A 23,321-nucleotide genomic window follows, 5' to 3' on the forward strand; every position below is an offset into this window, starting at 1 on the left:
AGTGAGACCATAAATGCGTATTACTAAGTTAAAAAAATCACCTGAGAAGGCTGCATATTATATGATTCCAACTATATACTATTCTGGGAAAAGGCAAAACTACAGAGACAAGAAAAAGAATAGTGATTGCCAAGATTTATGAGGGAGGAAGGGATAAAAGGGCAGAAAATACAAAACTGCTCTAAAATAATTTTTTTTAAATGGACAAAAGATCTGAACAGACACCTTGCCAAAGAAGATATATGGATGGCAAAAAAAAATCAAGTGAAAGGATTATCAATATCATTTATCACTAGAGAACTACAACAAATGAACAAACAAATCAACAGCAGTGAGAAAATACTGCACACCTGCTTGAATGGCAAAAAAAAAATTAAAACAACAAAACAAAATTGATAATACTAACTGCTTTCAAAACTAGGGAGCAACAGGAACTCTCATTTATTATTTGTGGAAATGCAGAATGGGACAGCCGCTTTGGAAAACAGTTTTTCAGTTTTTTATAAAGTTAAACACGATTTAATAATAATCCAACAATTGTGCTCTTACATATTTACCCAACTATCTGATAACTTATATCTATATACATACCCTCATGTGAATGTTTATAGCCGAAACATAATTGCCAAAGATTGAAAGCGTCCAAGATGTTCTTCAATTGCTGGCCGGATAAACAAGTTGTGGTATACAATGGATTATTCAGCAATAAACAGAAATAAGTTCTTGAGCCAGGACAGGACATAGAAAAACCTTAAATGCATATTGCTACGTGCAAGTCAGATTGAAAATGCCACATAATGTCTACTCCCAATTATGTCTTGACACGTTGACTACTGGAGAGGAGTGAAGGAGGAGTCATCCATTGGGTTTCACTTTTTTTTTTTTTTCTCTATAGTACTGGAATTGGTCCCATCTTAATCCTCCTGTCTCTAGCCTTGCCTTCATCACCCTTGTTCATCTTGGCATGGAAACAGCAGTGCCCCTTATAAAATGAAAAGATGATCATGGCATCTTTATGTTTATAATACTTTAGTGGCTTCTTGTCATTGTGAGCATAATTTGGTATTTCTTAGTTTGGCTTATCAACACTTCAGAATGTGGATAATTTTCTAACCCAATCTCTCACAATTCCTCTGTAGTTCTCCATTTACACTGTGGCTTTTTAAATTCCCTTTTATGTTGTTGTTTAATGAGGTTATAAAGCTAGCAGTAGGATTGGTATTGGGGCTGCAAGTAGAGACACTCTATTGCTAGCAGTAACCCCCTCTGGGCTAGAGTCATAGCCACAGCCTATTACATCTGTATGTGCCCAGATATCCAGGAAGCAAACTGAGTCTGGGGCAGGGGTATACATGAGCAGAGTAACTGGTAAGTTCCCTGATCCTTTATAAAAGAAAGCGATTATATGAGATACTTCTCTGTTTCCCTGGGATACTTAGTGACTCTGAATCACTTTTATGTCACATCAAAGTCCAGATGTTTTCAGTTGCCAGTTTCTCGTGTTCTTTAGCAAAATAAGCATAGAAAATATTCAGACATTAACACCGTATATGTTTCCTCTTTTAGAAAAAAGCAAAGTTAAAAAATACAAATTCATATCCAGATTTCTTGAAAATTTAAAAAAACACACCAATACAGTACAGATAATTCTGTTTAAATATAATGCTTTGGTATAAAATATTATTTTAATAAAAACATATTAAATTAAAAATTATTAAGTTAAAAACTCTGGTTTGGAAAATTTAGTAATTTCTTCTTTTAGAGAGAGAGAAAGTGGTCAAACGGGGTGCGAGAGAGGTAAGAAGGGCCAGAAGGTGAGAGAGAGAATCTTAAGCAGCCTCCCAGCCCAGTGCAGAGCCCAATGGGGCTCAATCCCCTGACCCTGAGATCATGACCTGAGCTGAATTCAAGAGTCAGATGCTTAACCTACCAAGCCATCTTGGTTCTTCTAGTAAAACATCACTCTTATTCTTAAACATCACTTGTAATTAAAATGAATAATAATTTTCAATTTACATAAACTGGTTTGAATTCTTGGGCACAGAATCCATAACTTTATTAATCTCTATACAAACAAAGGATAAAGCCAAATCAATTGATTACCATATTCCAAGTTTAATTCCTCTTATTTCTATTTTCAATTTAAATTCAGGAATAATTTGTTGTTATTCAGTCATACAAGTTAATTTTTAAATTTAAAACAAAATATTTTTGATTTTACATTCTTTCTAAGCATCCCCTAACCTCTGCTCCCTATCAAACATATTAGGAATTACAAGTCAGGGTTCTGCCATTTTTCCCATTCTCATTTGTCATCCTAAAATCCAGTTTTCATATCAAATTAACCTTTACCTTACCAACTCTTAGGACTTAGCATGCGCTGAAGCTAGACTTTCAGGCTATTTTCAGAGACAAGTGTTTGCTTTATTAATTCTTAGAGATTATAGCACTTATCCTTAATAAATTCCTTGTGAAGAGAACTGACATTTTTCCTGTAACTCTGTCTCTCAGTGATATTTTTGTCAGAATGCAGGACAAGTCAAAATTTTCAGGCTTAAACCTAATAATTTAAAAGCAATCCCTAGACGCCCATGTGGAACTAATTTACTTCTCATTTTAACTTGTGGCATTACAAAGCACTCACTTTTATATTGCCCTAATTTTAAATTTCCATTAAATTACTCCATTTCTGTGTTTTTATATGGCTTAAGAGTTTTTATGTCAAATTATTTTGACCTTCCCAGGGAGCAGAGCAAGGAGCAGGGGTAGCGTCAGAGATGGACTGCTTCAGAAACTACAGCTATATGAACAAATTTTTGTCCCTTGGCTTGAACCATCAACTTTTTTAGTTTAGCTGGAAATTTTGAGGGGTTGAGATAGGGGAAAACATAGGAAACTAAAAAGATCACCATAGGATGAGAATGAACATAGAGTTTTGTGCTAACTTCTCTTTTCTTACTTTAAACTGCCTATATGGGACACCTTAACCATGGCCATTGCATTTACTAATCACTACAAAGTGTCACTAGGGCAAAGATCACTTCTTCCAGCTTCAGGAGGGTGATGTCAGCTGCCTATATGTCAAGCAGTGCCTGGGACATGATAGATATTTAATGAGCATATGTTTAATGTGTGATAGATGAGTAGATGAATGGAAGGATAGAGGATAGATGGATGGACAGATGGATAGATGGAACTTCTCTATCTGGATATTCTCATTAATGTCTCTTGTTCCACTTGCTCAAACCTAACCTGACTTGCTCTCCCCCCCCCCCTCACTTGCTCCTATTTCATTATATTCTGTCTCAGAGAATATGCTACCCCAGACTTTTATGCCCTATGGACTAATTTCTCTGTCTCACTCTGCAACTAAACAATGAACAATTTCCATAAGTAACCAGTTCATATTAAGCCATCCCCCTACTCAGATTGCTGTGTGTTCATAGATTTCAGAGTAAAATCTGAGCTCTTAAAGGTGACATAGGAGCACCTTCCTGGTCTGATTTCTGAAGAAGCTCACAACTTACCCTCCACAAAACTCTACCCTCAGACCACTCAACCTACCTTGAACCACATGTGGTTCTAGACCAGGCTCTTCCACTTCTAGGCCTTTGAACATTCCTCTTTGCTTGGAATGCCCTTCCTACATTCATGAGCTTCAACTCGTCTAAGACCCAGCTCAAAATTTAGTTCTTTTTTTTTTTAAAGATTTTATTTATTCATAGAGACAGAGAGGGAGAGAGAGAGAGGCAGAGACACAGGCAGAGGGAGAAGCAGGCACCATACAGAGAGCCTGACGCGGGACTCCATCCAGTGTCTCCAGGATCACGCCCTGGGCTGCAGGCGGCGCTAAACCGCTGTGCCACCGGGGCTGCCCTCAAAATTTAGTTCTAATGTGAAGTCATTTCTAATATCTTGCTTAGGGTATCCTCTCGGCCTTGTTTTCTTTGGTGCCTAGCATGTGCTCGGTAAATATTTATAAATTAAATGGATATGTGTAGAACTCATAGGGGAGGAGGGAGAAGAGAAAGATTTAGTAACAAAGACAAGTGGAAAATTATTAAATTTAGATATCAGTATTTCTGAAATCTGAATTCCATGTCCATATCTTTGCTCCAAGCCCCCTCTTTAAGATCTGACATTTTAAATCACACTGTTTGCTGTATGATTTTTGACATTTCCTTTGTAGTCTAGCTCCTCAGTTCAGAAAAGGCTTTTAGCCCCATCCCACTGTGGGTCCTGAGATTCCAAACTGGCACATTCTTGGTCTCAGCTGTCACGGACAGTTCTTAAGCCAAAACTTCAAAAAGCTGTCCTGGCCCCCACATGATGTGACTACTAGACCAAGGCTCAGTCTATAATTCACTTTGATTTTAGGCACAACAGCCCATATTTCTTAGAGGAGGCTAGAGTAATCATAGAAAAGAGAGGACTGGGACACCTGGGTGGCTCAGGGGTTGAGCACCTGCCCCTGGCTCAGGGCATTATCCACGGTCTCAGGATCAAGTCCCACATCAGGCTCTGCCTGGAACCTGCTTCTCCTTCTGCCTACATCTCTGCCTTTCTCTCTCTGTGTCTTTCATGAATAAATAAATAAAATCTTAAAAAAAAAGAAAAAGAAAAGAGAGGACTGCTAAAAAGAACATGAACTTGAGGGTTGGTGGTTGAGGAAAGACCCAGGAATAAGATATGAAGGACCATAAGTATTGGACTCCAGAAATGGGAGAACAGGGAAATTTGATGTATAGTATTTTTTTTTTGAGTCCTGATTTAACAGAAGGATGATATACCTAGGTGACAAAGGGAAGGAGGTGAAACTGAACTTCCTCTTGTATTTTAGGTAAGCCTTCTGGTTTGCAGTCTCTAAGATGGAACAGAAGCAGTTATAGGCTTGATGCTTGAGACAAACTACTTGGATTTTGTCTGTTACATTTTCTCTTCCAGAAAACACAAGATTTTTTTTTTCATTTTGTTTTGTTTTTTTTCTCTCTGATGCACTAAAGTCAGTTGGACTCACCTCCGTCTGGCTTTCCTCCTTTTGCCCAGACATCATAATAGGACTTAAATTAGATAATATTCTACCTATAGATCTTTTTATTTTTCCTGAAACATACAAAGGCACAGACTCTCATCTCCTCAAGAATAGAAACTGTATCTTGTTTTCTTCCCTGTTTCCTTCACTGCCTAAAATGGTTCCTGACATTCTGGGTTTCCTCGTCGTTGTTAAAAGAATGAACTTGCAAATGTCTGAGGAAACGAGTAGGAAGCAGTTGCTTATCATGTTCTACCCTACGTCTATATCATTATACACTTGTTTTCCTCCTTTGCTGCATCCTTAAAGACCTGCTTCAGAGAAAAACAAAAATCTTATTTATATAAGAGTTTCCTTTTTGAAATTCATATTCTCTTTCTGTGTTGCCATGGTTTCTGGTCATGGATATTCCCTCCACCAAGGATGAAGAAATCTAGTGATGAACAAAAAAATGTGCTTTTCCAAAGCATGCCTGTCCATAGGAAGTATGCTCACTTTGCAAACAATGTCAACCATTCAGAATTAGATCATATCCATAGAAATACTAAAATATAGTGGTATGTATTGAATATTGGAAAAAACAGGAGGTTTAAAGGAAACAAACATGGGTTTAATCTCAGTTCTGTCACTTTACTGCTTTGTAAAATAGACAAGTTTATTTACTTCTTGGTTCAGGTCTCTTACATGTAAAGTTGGAGCCTTAATTCCTACTTTTAAGAATGTTGTGAGACATAAATAAGCTTGTGGTCAGGATTCAATACAAACTGCCCTTCTGATATTTAGCGTGTCAGAATTCCCAATCATGTTTTGATTTAAAACAGAACTAAAATCTCCCTGATCATATTTTTGCAGAGTATATACACTTTTAATCCAACAACTAATGTCATTTAGTAAGTGGATTCTTGGTTCCATAAATTTAATTTATTTATCAATAAACTATCTCTGCAAACATAGAGTACAATTCCCTCTGTTTTCTGTACGTATGTTTATTTCTACTTTTGTGAAGCTTTTTACCACTGCAGTGTTGGAGTTAAACCTGAGGCTGCTATCAGTATGAGATCAGGGATAGTGGTTCTTCTCTGGCCTAGGAGAAGAGGCATCATGGATCACGCCCTTCTCTGTCTGTCAGGTTTGTGATAGGCATCTGCACTAGGCACTGGACCTGAGAAGGGTGATATATATTCAGTAGAAGGTACTTGAAAGAACATGTTATCTTTAAATGATAAAGACACCCTAGCGTACAGACAATGGTAATATGGAAGCCAAATAATTTATCTAGTTTTTAATTGTTTTCTCATTTGTTTCTCAAATATTTATTGAGCCTGTTTAATGGTATCAGGTGATGTGCCAGCCACTGGAGATAAAGATGAACAAGGCTTAATCTACAGCCTCAGAATTTGTAAGACACATAGAAATGTAAATTAATATCTATAAAACAGTTGTACATGCTCTATAATAGGGAAGAAACAAACAAGTTCATGTCAGGTAGGGAGTGATTGATGGTTTGGGAAGGTCAGTGATTGACAGTTTAAAGGGGAGGTGGTGCCTCACTAGTTACACAGTTAGAAATGCTATGTGGTGAATAGTAACTCCATCTATGAGTCTATTCCATTCTTTGTTTTTTTTTTTTTTAAGATTGTATTTTTTATTCAGGAGAGACACACAGAGAGAGGCAGAGACATAGGCAGAGGGCTAAGCAGGCTCCCTATGGGGAGCCTGATGTAGGACTCTATCCCAGGACCCCAGGATCACAACCTGGGCCAAAGGTAGATGCTCAACTGCTAAGCCACCTAGGTGCCCCGAGTCTATTCCATTCTAAATACATCTTTCTTTTCCTCTTTGATTCAGTTCTATATCACCTGCTTAACATGTGGACTAGTTTTTAGCTTATTTCGATGTTTAAGGGTACATAGTTTTAAAAAAGAAATGAGCCTGGAAGTATTTATGGAACACCCAAAAGAAGTTATGATCTTTGCATTATATAAAATAATAATAATGATAAGCTCTAAAAGACACCTTAGAAACATACAGTCAACTACAATAAAATGATGAAGCAAAATTGTATCATGAGGATGACTACATTGTCTTCTGTATGTTTTTATACACCATGGATTACAGAATAAAAAGAACAGTATTAGTGCTCTACATTAAGTCTATTAAAGAAACTCATGAATGTTCAGAAGTTTATATCGGAGACATTTCAAGCTTTATTTTTCCTAGAGACATTTCAGACTTTATTTTTTTTTTGCCAGGTCTTTGATTCTTTTCTTTTGTAATAAAAGCAGTGTTTGTGATCACACAATATATTTTCTTCAAAATGCATCCTCTATCTAAAGTACAAACAATTTCACCCCCAAAGTTTTCAAGTTAAGAGTTTAATAACCATGGAGGATCATATCAGCAGGACTCAAAAGCTGTCCAGTAACAAATTCCTCATCTGTAGAAAGAGGGGATTCCACTAAATGAGTTAGGGTGGGGCACTGAAAGTTGAGCAAACATTCCAGAAAGAAATGTAAATAATCTGAGCTTCGGTTTCTTCATTGATGCACACAGATACATATCCATAGGCATATACACATATACATATACACTGTGCTATAAGGCAGTGAAGGGTAAAGACACATAGTTGGCTCTTGAACAATGTGGAGGTTAAGGACACCAACCTCCCATACAATTAAAAACCCATGTATAACTTTTGATTCCCCCAAAACTTAATAGCCTACTGTTGACCAGAAGTCTTACTGATACCATTAAGTCAATTAACACATATTTTGTATGTTATGTATTATATACTGTATTCCTATAATAAAGTAAGCTAGAGAAAAGAAAGTGTCACTAGAAAAATCATGAGGAAAAGAAAATATATTTATGGTGTTGTATTTATTTAAAAAATGTGCATACAAATAGACCCAGACATTTCAAACCTATGTTGGTCAAGGACCAAGTATGTATGTAAAGTTAAGGTAAAGCATCTGACCTAACGGTGCACACTCACCAAATGAAGGTGGGTAGCAAAGCTAGTGATAGTGCATTACATTTAAATGCTTTCCCATCATAATTTTTATGATTCTGCTTACATTGATGTGTTTATTGAAGTGAGAAAACAGTTCCCAAATGGTATTAAACTCTCTCATCTTTCTCCTTTTCATTATTTTTCAAATCCTTTATCTATTGTGACATTTTACCTATAGTTTATAAAATTCAACCTGAAACCAATGTAGTGTTGATTTGGCCACCCATGCAGGCTTGGGATTACACACCACTGCCTCTGTTTTCTAATGGCCAGGTAATTATACTGTACGTTCTGTAAAAAGGAAGAAAGGAGGAGGAGGGGGAAGAGAGCTACTCTCTCCTGGTCTGGCAGTCTAATTTTGAGAAGTTTCACATTTAGGATACTGGGTATGTTTATTATAATGTCTTCATGTAGTTTTCAAGCTTTAAGAATTCTATTGAATGTTGAAACATTTTGTTGTTAAAAAAAATAGAAAAATGATTTGGATAACATGTTGTGAATATACTGGCAACCCGTGGTGGGCTATGCTTTTGCTAGTATTATCCACTTTTGCCTTCTTTCCCTTCAGCAGAAATAGTTGTGTTTTTTTTTTTTTTTCACAGAATAATTGAGACTCATTGCAACATAAATGTTCTGAACTTAGTAGACTCTTGTGGAAGGTCATTAAAGACTATCTCAAAGTTACTGGTCTTACAACTTAAAAGTAACTATGTTTTTCTATTATTATTTTTTTTATTGGAGAGAGTGAGAGCACAGAGAGAGAGCACAAGCAGGAGGCGTGCCAGAGGGAGACAGAATCAGAAGCAGACCCCCTGCTGAGCAGTGAGCCTAATGTGGGGCTTGATTGATCATTACCCTGAATTCATTACCTGAGCTGAAGGCAGACACTTAACTAACCAACTGAGCCACCCAGGTGCCCCAGGAACTATGTATTTTTTTATGAAGGTCCCAGAGGTTACAGAATGAAAACCATACACATCACTTAATACATATTCATAATAAGTTCTCATTATTATATGAATGTAGAAGACAACAAGCACCATCTTTGAGCAAATATTAAATCAAGGGTTTCACTGGGTGTGTTACCAGGATTACAGGCAGAATTCAAAAGGAATTTAGGTGAAGAACAGTGTTCTTTGAAGTACTCTTAATTGAAACAGAAATTGTTTTCCTGTCCTAAAACAATCTGAACTGGCTGTTTTAAACACAGTTAGTGGGCTTTTTCCAGCACAATCAGTTGACCACAGTTTCATAAGCACATTATAATTTTCTTATAATAAATATTCATTGTTGCATGCTGCTGAGTTTGGGGGTATATATTTGTTCAGCAGCAGTAGCTAATTGATAGAGAAAGGAACTGTTTCACAAAGGAGGTTATATTTGAACTAGATTTTGAAGAATGATTAGGATTTTATTTGTTAGATAAGGACCTTTAAGGCAGCAGGAACAACATGATTAGATGCATTCAGAGATGAACATGCATGATATTAAATAGTACAAACAATCTGGCAGGCTGATTTAAGCATAAGGAACACTACTGGAAGTGATTGAAATTCAGGTTGAGAAAGTGTGTGAGGATCAGGGGAAGCAAGGGAATCAACTCTGAGCCATAGGGTAGTATTGCTATCCATATATTATAGATGAGAAAGCTGAAGTTTGGAGAGGACAGGTAACTGGAAACTGCTTTAAGTGATAGAGCATTCAATATATATCAGTGAAATAAGAAAGTTCCCTTCAGACAAAAGGACTAGATTTTCACATTAAGGACACTTCTTCAAGAGACCTATAGAGAAGAATAATAACCACAAATATTTTGGGGACCATATATACTTAAGGATCTACAAAACAATTGTATTATAAACACTGTTAATTGGGTCACCTCAGGTTATTTTGTAAACCGTAGAAGTGAAAAATAATGGCATCACAAGAATTGTTTTAAGAACATGAGCCTGAAAAGTAATATTTGAAAGTTCTGTCAGAATCTCTCTTGAGTATATTTTTAAATTTTTTTGAGGCTATCATGTGTGTTAGTGTTCATTTACCTTGAAAAGTTCATTTCTTTCTGAAAGTTGGTTTACCATACAGATCATATTCAATCATGATTTTATTGATTTTTTTAAGATTTATATATTTATTTATTCATGAGAGACACAGAGAGAGAGAAAGAGAGAGAGAGAGAGGCAGAGACACAGGCAGAGGGAGAAGCAGGGAGCCTGACATGGGACTCGATCCCAGGTCTCCAGGATCAGGCCCTGGGCTGAAGGCAGGCACTAAACCACTGAGCCACCCAGGCTGCCCCTCAACCATGATTTTAAAATATGATTCTGATCATTAAAGTTGGTACTTTTGATATTTTCTTCTTGATAATGACATTGGAAATCATTTTGAATAACTCACCCAGACTTGTTAATTTTTAGAAATGGCATAATTATTTTAATATAGAAATGTTACCTTTTAGCATTTGCTTATAAATGAACTATCCGATGGAATTATTAAATTGATGTGCCATTAAATAATATTTCCTTGGATTAAATTCTACCTAGTGAATTTTCCATTTTGCTAGAAGGCAGCTTTCATAGATAATCATGAAATTCAGTTATAGTAATATAAAAATAAACCGTATATAATGCAGAGTTATTCAAGTAGGTAATACATTAAGCAAAATGTTCTTCTCTAACTTTTAGACAAGTTTGGCTTATTTAGTGGAAAGGTAGGTTTTCAAGGCAAAGGGAAGAAAATAAGATATTTCAGAATGCAGAAACTTACCTGCAACCAATTAAATATGTCAAACCTCAAAACTTCAGGGAAAACAAGATCTTATATCAGATTGCTAGCAAACATAAAGATTATCCATACCACCTTTTTACATCAAGACTTTTGCTCAGGCTAGTTGGGATGAAGAGGAAAAGGTATTCAAAAGAAAATTAAATCAATTCTGTATTAATCATTTAAAAAAACTACAGAAGTATAATTTGTAGGAGGATTATGAAGTACCCATTAGAAGGCATTGCAGATTATATATTTATATAAACTTTCAAGAAAAAGTTATGGAAACATGGCATGGTTCTGTTGTGAACTCTCTTGCTTTGTTTTTTCTGCTGCTTCTCTCAACCCCTGGTTGTTATCTAACTCTAAGAAGAGTGAGCTGTAACAAGGATTGATGTATCTTTTTCATCTATTCAACAAGTGTTTTGCAGTCTACTGTGTGCCAGACAATGTTCCCCATACTAGAAAACAGTGATAAACCAATTAAATGCCCTCAGGAATACAGATTCTAAAGAAAAAATCAAGTAAAATAATAATAACAATAAAATAGCTTTTCAGTTTTTTTATTATTACTATTATTACTAGTAGTGGTAGTAGTGATATTAACAGTACTAGTAGTAGTAGTAGATTTACGGAATGCATGACTGGGGGAGTGGCAGGAAATGACCTCACTTATTTACTGGACTAGTCCAAAGTCCTAAAATAGAACCTGATAGAGTAGTCACTCAATAAATATTTATCCAATGAGATAAAGTCAGGGAGCATTTGGGGAAAAGATGTGGCATGCGATGATTTAACAGAAGCATTGGCTGCTTTGTGGAGAATAGTTTGAGGGAGTTCTGGGAGTGCAGCTGAAGGATGAACACTACTGAGGAAGCAATTGTATTATCATTAACAGGTGAAATCATGTGATGAGAGTGGTAGTGGTGGAAGAGGTGAGACATGGCAAGACATATCCCATGTGAAAGTCATATTTCCTAAATAAAATTATAATCAAATTTGTGGGTAAATAATATTGAAGTTCTATGATTCCATCGGTAAATGGTGAATGTCACAAAAGTACCTCAGACACAATGTAAATAATAGAGCCTTTAACAGAAATCCCTTCCACAGATGTAAAGTTATTTTCATTCTTGAGACTAATAATTTTCAATTAAAATACTTTTGAAAGCTTAAAAATATAGACAATGTGCTTGTCTTTTCCATGAATAATCTGTGTGTGAGAGAAATAAAAACATGTCCTTCAAGAATAAACATAAGGCATGTCAATTCTTCAATGTGGTTTGGATGTTTTTTGCTGCATTTGAAATAGACTGAATTGGGGACGCCTGGGTGGCTCAGTTAGTTAAGCATCTGACTCTTGACTCTGGTTCAGGTCATGATCTCAAGGTCATGGGATTGAGTCCTGCATTGGGCTCCCCACTCAGTGGGAATCTGCTTGTCTTCCTCTACTCTCCCTCTGTCTCTCTGTCTCTCTCTCAAGTAAATAAATCAATCTTTTAAAATAAAAAAGTAGCTCTGGGAAACAAACAAGGGGTGGTGGAAAGGGAGGTGGGCAGGGAGTGGGGGTGACTGGGTGATGGGCACTGAGGGGGGCACTTGATGGGATGAGCACTGGGTGTTATGCTATATGTTGGCAAATTGAACTCCAATAAAAAAAATAGAATGAACTTTAAAAGTATGATACTATTGTTAAAATGGCCATCAAATAATAATGTGTGTCTCTTAACAATATTAGAAATGTTTAGATTGATTTCAATGACAAAGCCTAGCAACGCTGCCCCATTGGAAGGTGGCTTTCTGCAACTGAACCAATAACTCAGCTTCTCAACAACAAACATGACATCTCAAAGGTCACCAGAATCCTGTTTATATTCATAGAACGGCTTCCTTAGTATCCAACCACAGAGCTAATTTACTCTAATGTGAGAAAAATTCTAACAAGCTTGTTAATATGGTTTATCGGTCTTGGGAATAATAAAAGTAACAAAGGAAGCATACAGATGGATTTGGAGGTGGTCTCAGTGACTGTGGCAAAAAGAGAAAGCCAGGGGCACCTGAATGGCTCAGTCAGTAAAGTGCCAGCCTTTGGCTCAGCTCGTGATCTCAGGGTCTTGGGATCGAGTTCCACATCAGGCTCCCTACTCAGTGGGGAGCCTGTTTCTCCCTCTCTCTCTGCCACTCCCCCCTCTCATGCACTTGTACTCTCTCTCTCCCTTTCTCTCTCTCTCTCTCTCTCTCTCTCTCAAATAAATAATTTTTTTTAAAAATCTTTTAAAAAAGAGAGAAAGCCATGGTATTTGAGAGAGGAAAAAAAGCTATGTACATATGAATATATATACTTAAAAACTAAAATGATTTAAAGCCCTAGCATTTTAGAGTTGTGTTGCTTCAACCATTCTATGGATTCTGAAAGTATTATTGTGTAACTGCATAGGGTACTAATCCAGGTTAACTAAGATCTAGGCATTTTTAAATGATTTGGTTATGTTCAATATACTCAGTTTTGAAAGGCAATGGAGTCTCAAATACATTTTAGAAAGATTTCTTGAAGAAATAATTGAAGTTTAAATGGTCTTAGAATTGGGGAAGTTCAAACTTCAGTTATGTAAGACTTTAATTTTACTACATTATTGCTTAAAGACGTCTGATCAATGTATTTTTCCAGTTGAAACTTTTAGAGTTAAAACTACATATTCTAACAAAAGGTGAACTATGGATACTGTAGGCAGTTAGTTATGTTTCCTAACATGCTAATTTAAAAACAGAAAAATATCTGTCTACTGCTTACTGCGTCTTACACACCCAAAAAAAAAAAAAAAAAAAAAAAAAAGGATTCTCAAGAGAGTGAACAGTGACAGACTGAAAATTGCAGATAAAACCACAAGTACACTCACTGTGGGAAGTATTATAGGGTCAGTGGCCTTGCTACTTTAGGCACTGCAAATATTTTGGCTTAAATTCAGACTCACACTCTGTAATTAGAAAGAACATTGCTACTCTCAGTCTCCAGCCAAGCCACATATGTTTGTGGTCTGTTTTATGAGGTTCTCATCGTAATTTGCACTGTGATCTCTCACATAAGACACTATGATAGGGACGATACACTTCTGCTGATCCTGCAGGGGCAACAAAGAAACTAACAGTAATCTCCAAATAACTAGTTCTGTTTCTTCCAGGAGTATCCTTAGACTCATACATCCAGGGCCTTTTGGTAAAAATAAAAAAAAAAAAACCTCTAATAATAGATATTTTTAAACTATAAAATGTGATAGACATTCTTTAGTGAGGATCAGTGGGATCCCAGGAAGACCACAGAAGGTCTTCAGAGGGCTCATTAGCCTGCTGAAGTTGTTTGCCAAAATGCACATTATATGCACTTCACCAGGGAACAGATTCCAAGCTCTCATTCCATTTTCAAAGTGTCTGTGACACCCTTTTCCAAAAAAGAATATTTTAAAGATTAAAAGCTGCTGTTTTCAGTACACCTACAGGAAAATGTTGAGCATGTGTCCCATCGGTTGTTGGTTTTCTTTTCTTAAGATTGTATTTATTTATTTGACAGAGAGAGAGAGAGCACGCTAGCATACAGCAGCGGGAGTGGGGGAGAGAGAAGCAGACTCCCTGCTGAGCAGGGAGCCCGACTGTGGGGCTTGTTCCCAAGACCCTGGGATCACGAGCTGAGTCAAAGGCAGACCCTTAACCCCTGAGCCACCCAGGTGCCCCATGTCCTACCAGTTTTTAAGGACATTGGAGCCGACACATTTTACCAATTCTCCTTCTGTCACCAGGTTCTAGTCAAGTATTATCTGGATGGCCCAGGCCTTAAATTAACTTCAGAATAATGGATAAATCACCGGCTTTGGAAACAGACTACACGGCTCAAGTCCTGACTTGGCCACTAACTAGCTAAGTGAACTCAGTGAAATTTGTTGAGCTTTCAGAGCCTCAGTTTCCTTATTTGAAAAATGGAAACAATCATAGTATCTGCCTCATAGAGATGAAGTAAAGGTTGAGAAGATCAGGCAAGTAGTGTTTCACACGGTTCAGGACCCTACCTCTGACTGTACTGTTTCATCAGTTTCATCTTTGATGAGCTTTAATGAGTCATTAATAAAATCCTTAATTTTAAATAGCTGGGTTTTTAAAAATATTTATTTAGAGAGAGAGCATGTATATACACACACACACACACACACACAAGTGGGGTGGGGGGGACAGAAAGAGAGGAATAAAGAGAATCTCGAGCAGACTCCCCCTGTGCAGGGCTCAATCTCATGACCCTGAGATCATGACCTGAGAAGAAATTAAGAGTCAGCTGCTTAACTGACTGAGCCGCCCAAATGCCCATTTAAATATCTATTTTTTAAATGCAAATTACCACCTAGTGATCTTTTCATTACAGTTAAAATTCTTTGTGTTTTCAACTCACTGCTATTAATTGTTATCAATATTCAAACTTTAGACACCTATATTGTGACACATCCAAATTTATTGTTTTGCTAAAAATTTTATATGTGAGCATTTTCACATTGTGATGTCTTTTGTTTGTTTTAACCCTGTAACTAAAAGAACAAATCTAACCTGTTAATGTACCATTAAAACATTATACAAGTTTTTAGGCCACAATATGAAATTGAAAAAGTACTTGAATAAACGTAAATAAATGCATTGAGTTTATGTGCCAAGAAATATAAAGCACTATGGTTGTCTGAGCTATTTCTCTTTCGATACAAGGATAAGAACTATAAGAAAATTAACAAATTTATTTGAAATGTTGCTCTTTTTTTTCCACAGCTCTTGTAGTGAGATTCCTGACCAAACGGTTCATCTGGGAATATGATCCCACTCTTGGTAGGTCAAATTTTGTTTCCTCCTCTTCCCAGTCAAAGTTTATGACCTAAAAGCGGCAATGACATTTTCTTTTGCAACATTTTGAAGCACCTACCAGTTGCTTGGGAAGTGCCTTATCAAATCATGCAAAGTCTTTAAAGAAACTAGACATGTGTCTCATGCTGTCTGTGCTTAGAACCATGCAGGGTTTTCATGCATAGATGAAAAAAAAATAGGTCAGACTGGAGACGAGACAAGAAGGAAGTGGGTACAACATGATGCCCTCCCTTTGGGAAATGTAGTATCATTCATTCTAGTGGGAGAAGGAGGACACCAGTGGACAAGACTAATCTGGTGTGGAAGAGACTGGCATGCTGAGGGGAGTATTACAATAAAATAAACTGTCTGAATACTGATTTGGGGAAAACATAAAAATAAACTGTTTCTCTTCAGGGGATCTGAGTAAAGCCTATTTAAAAAAGAAAAAAAGAAGCAGCAAAAATTAATGTCTGTGGATCTTGAAAGTAGCATAATATTGATGTATGAAGCATTCATCATGCTTTTAAATAGTCCAAAACATACCTATACCTAGTCCAATAGATACCTATTTTGTTGTCATCCTCAAAACAATGCTGACAATCCCTGGGTTCTAATTTCAGCTTCAGATTTTACTCTGAAATAATCTTTTGAGTTTTTGTTCCTTACACATCTGGGACCCAGGCTGGTTTTGTAAAGGGCAACAACTTTCAATCCAGAGAAGGAGGGAGAGACATTGTTTCCTTACCAGTAACAGGATCCAGGCTGAGCTGGCCTTAGAATAGTGTAATGGGCAATTATTCCTTTTTTTTTTTTTTAATTTCATTTTGTTTTGATTTGGTTATGACTCCAAGCTTACAAGTGTTCAGGTAAAAAGGGATATTTCTTTCCATATATGCCTCCTTTTATTGCTTTTATTCACTTATTCAGCAAATATCATAAATCATCTCCTATGTATCAGATTATTCCAGGTGCAGAGGATGCATCAATAGGCAGGAAAGGAAAGCCTCTGGATTTTTGAACTAACAATCTAGTAAATACAGAAGAGTCAATAAACAAATATATGTCAAAAAGTGATAAATACTATGAAGAAAAACTGACCAGAGACAGGAATACAGAGTGATCTTTTAAGTTTATTTAATTTTTAACTTCTTGATCCATCTGGGACTTACTTTTGTGAGAAGTACAGGCTCAAGATCCAACAGTGTTTCCAAATAGTTGACAAATTGTCCTGCTACTATTTACTAAATAGTCCCCACCTTTTCTCCCTACTTCCAAACCTGTTTTTTTTTTTTTAGTACATTGGGTCATTTACATTAGGATGCAGCTCTAGATTTGCTTTTGTTTTTATATCCACCACCAATACCACACACTTTTCATAATTGTGCTCTTTAGAACATTTTGACACACAGTAGAGAGGTCTTCTTTCTTAAACTTTATACAAAATTACTTTGGCTAGTATTTCTAGTCTATTCTCTAAGGCCAATTTTTAAAACTCTATAATAGCATGACATGATTTTCTGGAATTGAATTAAAACTATAAATTACTTTGGGAAGATTCACCTCTTTATAGTATTCAGTTTTTTATGATCTAATAACATATCTATTTTTATTAGTCTTTACTTCTCTGTTTTTGCTTTTAAATCGTTTTTTAACATCAGTAATTTTTAACATGTTTTTAATATAAGTGCAATCTAATCTTAAAATGATATATTTGTATCAAACATGCACTTGTTTTTAAAAAATCATTTATTATCTATTTTTGTCCCACTCTCCTCTGATATTTTTATTACTTATATAAGCTTTACAAAGATTATAGTTCCTGAGAACCTTAATGGTTTACCGGAGTTCAGTAGAAAAATCCTGATTTTACTTAGCAATCCTAGTATATTTCAACAAAAGATGAAGCTTATAAAAAATTATCTCTTTTTTTTTTACCTCTCTGAATATGTTCCAGTAACTAATGTTACTATTTTTAGTCTTAGGTGAATCATTGTCCCTTTTGTTTTATTCCTTCTGAAAAACAACTGCTGTTAATAGAAATCTGCCTGCATTGGTTATTTATAATACAGGCTTCCCTCACTAGGAACAATGAAACTTTATTGAGTGACCTTGTACTGTACTGTTCAGAAAGGATTACTGCTGCTAAGCAACAAGAGCCTTGATCAGACTTCAGGAGTATCTGATGTATGACTCACTTCTAGGTGAGGGTTTCATTAACTCACCCTGGAAACTGGTGTGTGTGTGTGTGTGTGTGTGTGTGCATGCTAGAAGTCACCAATGTTCAAGCCTACAGGAGGTTCCCATCTATTTGATGCAAGATGAATCAAGCATTTCCTGGGCTTGACTTTACACTATCATAGCGTTTCAAAACCACCACGAGAAAGGAAAGCTACCATTAAAAAGCTAAGTGGCATATTTGCCAAAACAGCCTTGAATTCTGAATCCAGAGCCTTCTTCAAAAACCTGGAGCATACTATAACACTCTAAGTTAATTATACTTCAACAAAAATAGGTAGCAACATTTTTTAATCGTGCAGTGTTTTCAACCTATAATAGAATTACTGCTCCATGAGAAGCCAAAGACTATGAGCACCATTCGACATATTAGGGAAGTTGAATATTTACTGCTCTGAAGTACAACTAAGAAGAAAATGTTTGCATCTATAATAGCAAATGATTCCCGGACTTTTCATTTCAGTAGGTTTTGCTTTTTGGTCTTCTAAAGAGAGGTATTATCATAAGAACTGCCATTAGAGATACAAACAAGGCACAGAGGTGAGAGAGAACTAAAATTATTTAAAACTAATTTTAAACTAAATATTCTTTTTTTAAAAGATTTTATTTATTTATTCATGAGAGATACAGAGAGAGAGACAGGCAGAGACACAGAGGGAGAAGCAGGCTCCATGCAGGGAGCCTGATGTGGGACTGGATCCCGGGACCCCAGGGTCATGCCCTGGGTCGAAGGCTGCTGAGCCACCCAGGGGGTCCCTAAATTAAATATTCTATTTGCACTTGCATTTCATAGAATGGCAAGTATACTTAACATCCAAATGTTTTAAGGCTATAATCTAAGAAAAAAAGTTCAGTTCTTTACATTAGGCAATTTTAGTTTTCCTTAAATTTTTCTCATTTCGCAGTGAAATGTTTGTCAGGGATCAGAGCTGGTCTATGACTAGCATTTGAAAACCAGCACTGAAGCCTTTGAGGTTTGGGACTTGCACCATCTGACCAGCAAAAGTGCTTTATGGTGGTGAGTGTAGTGTTCTATTTGCAACAGGGTCTGTGTTCTGATTAGATCCCCAACAGGAACTGAATCCCTGCTTCTGAGAGTCCCTCAGAAGAGTGCTGATTGTGGCAGAGCATATGGACAAAGGCTTAGATGTGTATGGTTGTGTGTGTGTGTGTGTGTGTGTGTGTGTGTGTGTTGGTGTCTGGAGAAGAGAGAGACTGCATATCAGCACTTACCACTACTATTACCATCTTGGAGGCACCTTTTACTCTGTGTTCGAATGGATTATGGCATCTCTCTCTCGTTAGTAAAGGCTCAGATAGGAACGAGGGTAGGAATTGGGAGACAGACCCAATGACACTTGGATTTTGGGATTAGTTCTTCCTTCCTGCTTCACAGTACCCACTGTTTGGAAAGAAAGGTTTACACAAGAGACAGGCACACCCAGAACAAATTATCTGAATTGGATACTAAAACAGAGGTACTTAGCCAACTCATGAAACTATTCAGTATTGGCACAGCAGGGAACATTGAGGTCGTCATTAGGCAAATAAGGAAACAAGTCGAGTGAAGTAAATTCATCCCACATTATGTGGCTTGTGTGAGGTTAGACCAGTAACAGAACTCAAGTCAGTACAATTTCCACTGTAGCATAAATCAACATTACTAACTGCTGTTGTTACTGTACTGGCTAAATGTCCATATTAATATGTCGAAATACACAAAAAAAGCTAAATCAGTAAAGGATTAAGCATCTACAACATCTCTTTGAGCATCAAGTTCTCTTGGAGTATACAAAATATACTTCTATTGATAGAAATGTCACTGAATGCAGGTTTTAGATCATGTATTGTTCATATACAATGCAATTCAGATATAATTTTTAATATACCAAATTGCATCTTGAAACTAATATTGGTCTTTAGTGTATGATATTTTGGTTCATTTAGATATATGCCTTAAACAATCACCCCCCCCTTCCTTTTAAAAAGAAAAAAAGACTCGGAATTTCTATTTTAGGTTAGCATAAACAAAATAAAAGGTGTGTCCACTCTCCCCACATATACACATTTAATCTTGTTTTAGAATGAATAGTGAAGTTTAATTCCAAAAAGTGCTTAATATGTTTTTTTAGAATTAGCTTCATTAAAGTTAGCGCTTAGAGGCACAACATTTTGCCTGCGTGGGCTATACTTCACTGTTTACATGAAGATATGGGTTTCTAATGAGAGAGAAAAGGCTTAAAGAGAAAAGGCTCAAAATGGCATGAAACCAATACTCAGCTTAGATGAAATCACTGCTACTCCCCGCTGCTATGTCTGTGGCAGACATTCCCTCATTTCCTGCATTCCATCATTTTCGTTTCAGTTAACAAACAGCCAAAGAATCACACAACTTCATACAATTTTCATTATATTTTATTTCCCCCCTACTGTGGCCTTCTGTGGTTGAAATACATATCCTATTTATCATGGAAGCAACAGAGAAAAATGTCCCTGTCTGTCAGACAACTTTTGGTGTAAAGAAATGGAAGAGAGCCCAGAACTCTGTTTTTCAGGCCCTAAGGCTGATGCCAGCCCTTTTAAAAAGGAAGGTAGCACAAAGGCCACCACAGAACAGTAGTGGAAGAAACAGAAATGGTATAGATCCTAACATGCATGCTGCTGTCTGGGCCTCTCCTTGTCAAACTGGAGCACTGAAGACGCAAAAGGAAGTAGTTAAGAGAACATGTATAGATGAGAAGTTGCTACACATGGTATTTTAGAGCATTAAATTACGCAAAATAATAATCTCTCATTTAACATAAAGAGTAGGAGGATGGAATGTTCTAGAATTGAGAATCATTGTACATGCCACATACAGATTACCTATTCTAACAGAATAACAATACTGCAAAATATGCTCTTTTAAAATATATTGAACATAACTTCATTTTTAAATTGTACTGTTCAGAAAAGATTTCAGCCATGTGCCATGCCTATGGCAATGTTCATGACACAGGGCTGATGGCAGGCAGAAGGCTGGGTTATGCTACTTAGTTAAGCTTCCTTTCTGCAGTTTGTCTTTTAGGTAGGAGATTATATTTGTAGCAAAGTAACAAAAACTGTGGTTAAAAAAGAACTGCCTCTTGTGTCTCCCCACTCCTCCCACCCCAGTATATTGGTATCATCAAGAATTATAATTCTTGATTGCTTTTGGTGTGGTTTGATTAGTCTATTTTACTCCATTGGGATCTCAAGTTCAGTTTTACTGGTGAGAAGTCTAATGTCAATCTGAGTCATGTCCTTCTATAGGTGATGTGCTTTTTTTCTGTTGACCCTTTAAAATTTGTCTTTATCACTGATATCCCTAAATTTTGCTGTGATGTTTTATATATGTTTCATATATATATATATATATATATATATATATATATATATATATATAGTTTATATATGATGTTTTCCTTGTTTGTCCTTTTAGTCCTTTGGATCTGAACTGTTTCAAGACCTTCCCTCCTGGGAAATTCTCAGTTATTACAGCCTCAAGTATTTTCACTGCCCCCCCCCCCAAGTGTATTTTATTCTCTTTGAGGCTCATTTTATAAGAGATAATAACATGTCTATTTCAATTATCCATCTCTCTTATATTTTACTTTTACAGTTTCCTTCTTCTTATCATGTACTGATGCCTTCTGAAAGAGTTCTTCAACCTGACCTTCATTGGCTCAGTCAATCATTTGTTGAGTTCATTATTTCAACTGTTTTAGTTTTTATACAGAGCAGTACCAGTTGGTATTTATTTTAACCTCTGGCCATGTCATGTGGTGAAAGGCACACTTAGACCACCCAAAGTTCTTGTATCTGCTGACTTCTCCTCACCCCAGTAGAGTTTGGGGACCTCTCTGATATTACCCTACCAGCCTTCAGCTGGCACTGAGCTATTGTCATTTTTCTACCTTGAAGAGGTAACATGAGCAGGAGAACTCTGCTTTGTTGCATCTCTCTCTGTGCAACCCAGCCCTCCTCTGCTTTCCTCACAATCACCAAACATGGAGCCTAACTGCCTTTTACTGCCACAAGGGTTTCTCATAGCTTTACATGGTCATCTTTTACATGAATGGCTTATCCACCTTATCTAATGTCCACTGCATTTCCAGGGCTGGAGTCTTGAAGGCAATGAACAACTCCTGCTTATATGTCATCTTGTCAGGTACAATAACTAACTGTGATTCCCTGAAACAGGATTTTAGGAATATCAAGGTAGAAGGCATTTTGTGGGAATCATTTTCTCAGTCTAGGATGTAGAGGCCTTATTTTAGAAGGAAGAGAACATCAGGAAGCTGGCCTCATAGGAGAATAAAATGAGCAAAGAGACAAAGATTCTCTCAGGTGATATACCCTCATGCTATATACCCTGAAAATCTGTGACTCGCACATGAGAACCTGTACTTCTAGGATTTCAAAGAGTGTAGAAATGGCACATTCTTGCACATCCATCCTCTCCTCTCTAGGATGCACATTCCCTTATGCTATATAAACAGATGTACTTCTATGACAACTTTGTAATTTAAACATCAAATTAAATCATGAACTAATTTGCTTTTTTATCTTTTTTTGCTCATTCTCTCAGAATCCACCTATCGACACCAAGCAACCATCGATGATGAAGTTGTCACCATGGAGATACTAGATACTGCTGGTCAGGTGAATAAAGGGTTCAGATAAAAATTTCCTGGATCAAATAAAAATGAGATGTATACATGCATACTATGAATAAAATTAAGACACCTTCCTCCAACTAACTAATGATGCCTAAAGACTTTTCTCTTTGATTATCTAGTTATTTATATACTAACATATATGGAACAGCTTATGTATGCATACCTATATAAATTACCCAGTACTTTAGCAGGATGGGAGGAGGATTGAAAATACTATAACATCCAGATGACATCATCTAGAATAGAATTACCCACATATATTTTGGCACGATATTAAGAGGTTCATGGTTAAGTATTTTGAAATGCTCTGATAGAGTTAAACAAGTATTGTTATAGGGAAGTTCTCAGAGCCTTCTATGCCAAGGTATAAGATGAATCCTTAAGAGTTTCAGTATATATTATATTCTAAACTTATATAACCTCCAAATCTTTTTTCAGAATATTTTAGGAATCTCTCCTGTAATATTCTTTCCAGACTTCACAACATCCTATTGAAGATTTGAGCTACATAATTGTATAATAAGCAATCCATAACAAAGGAAGCTAACATAAATTTGTCCTAATGTCAGTCAGTTCTGAGATTACAGCTAGGTTCATAGCTAAGCTTAGTTCCCAAGAATAAAATGACCGATAGGAGTGAAAGTTAGGAAGCTGAAAGGTTCCATGGTGCTCTATCAGTGACCTATGACCTGAAGAAGACTTG

General features: G+C 36.5%; 1 protein-coding gene across 6 annotated transcripts in view; it reads left to right on the forward strand.

Moving 5' to 3' along the window:
• RERG (RAS like estrogen regulated growth inhibitor) overlaps window positions 1-23,321 on the forward strand; it is a 113,804-nt gene that overhangs the window by 87,901 nt on the left and 2,582 nt on the right. For 5 of the 6 annotated variants that reach the window (XM_077870951.1, XM_077870953.1, XM_077870950.1 and 2 more), the window contains 2 exons: window positions 15,609-15,665; window positions 22,528-22,601. In XM_077870951.1, coding sequence (XP_077727077.1) covers window positions 15,609-15,665; window positions 22,528-22,601 — 131 coding nt within the window. Of the gene's footprint in view, window positions 1-13,254; window positions 13,420-15,608; window positions 15,666-22,527; window positions 22,602-23,321 lie in introns of those variants that run through there. The other variant, XM_077870954.1, reaches the window with a different exon arrangement.

The sequence above is a fragment of the Canis aureus genome, chromosome 25 (assembly GCF_053574225.1).
Source record: "Canis aureus isolate CA01 chromosome 25, VMU_Caureus_v.1.0, whole genome shotgun sequence".
NCBI lineage: Eukaryota > Metazoa > Chordata > Mammalia > Carnivora > Canidae > Canis > Canis aureus.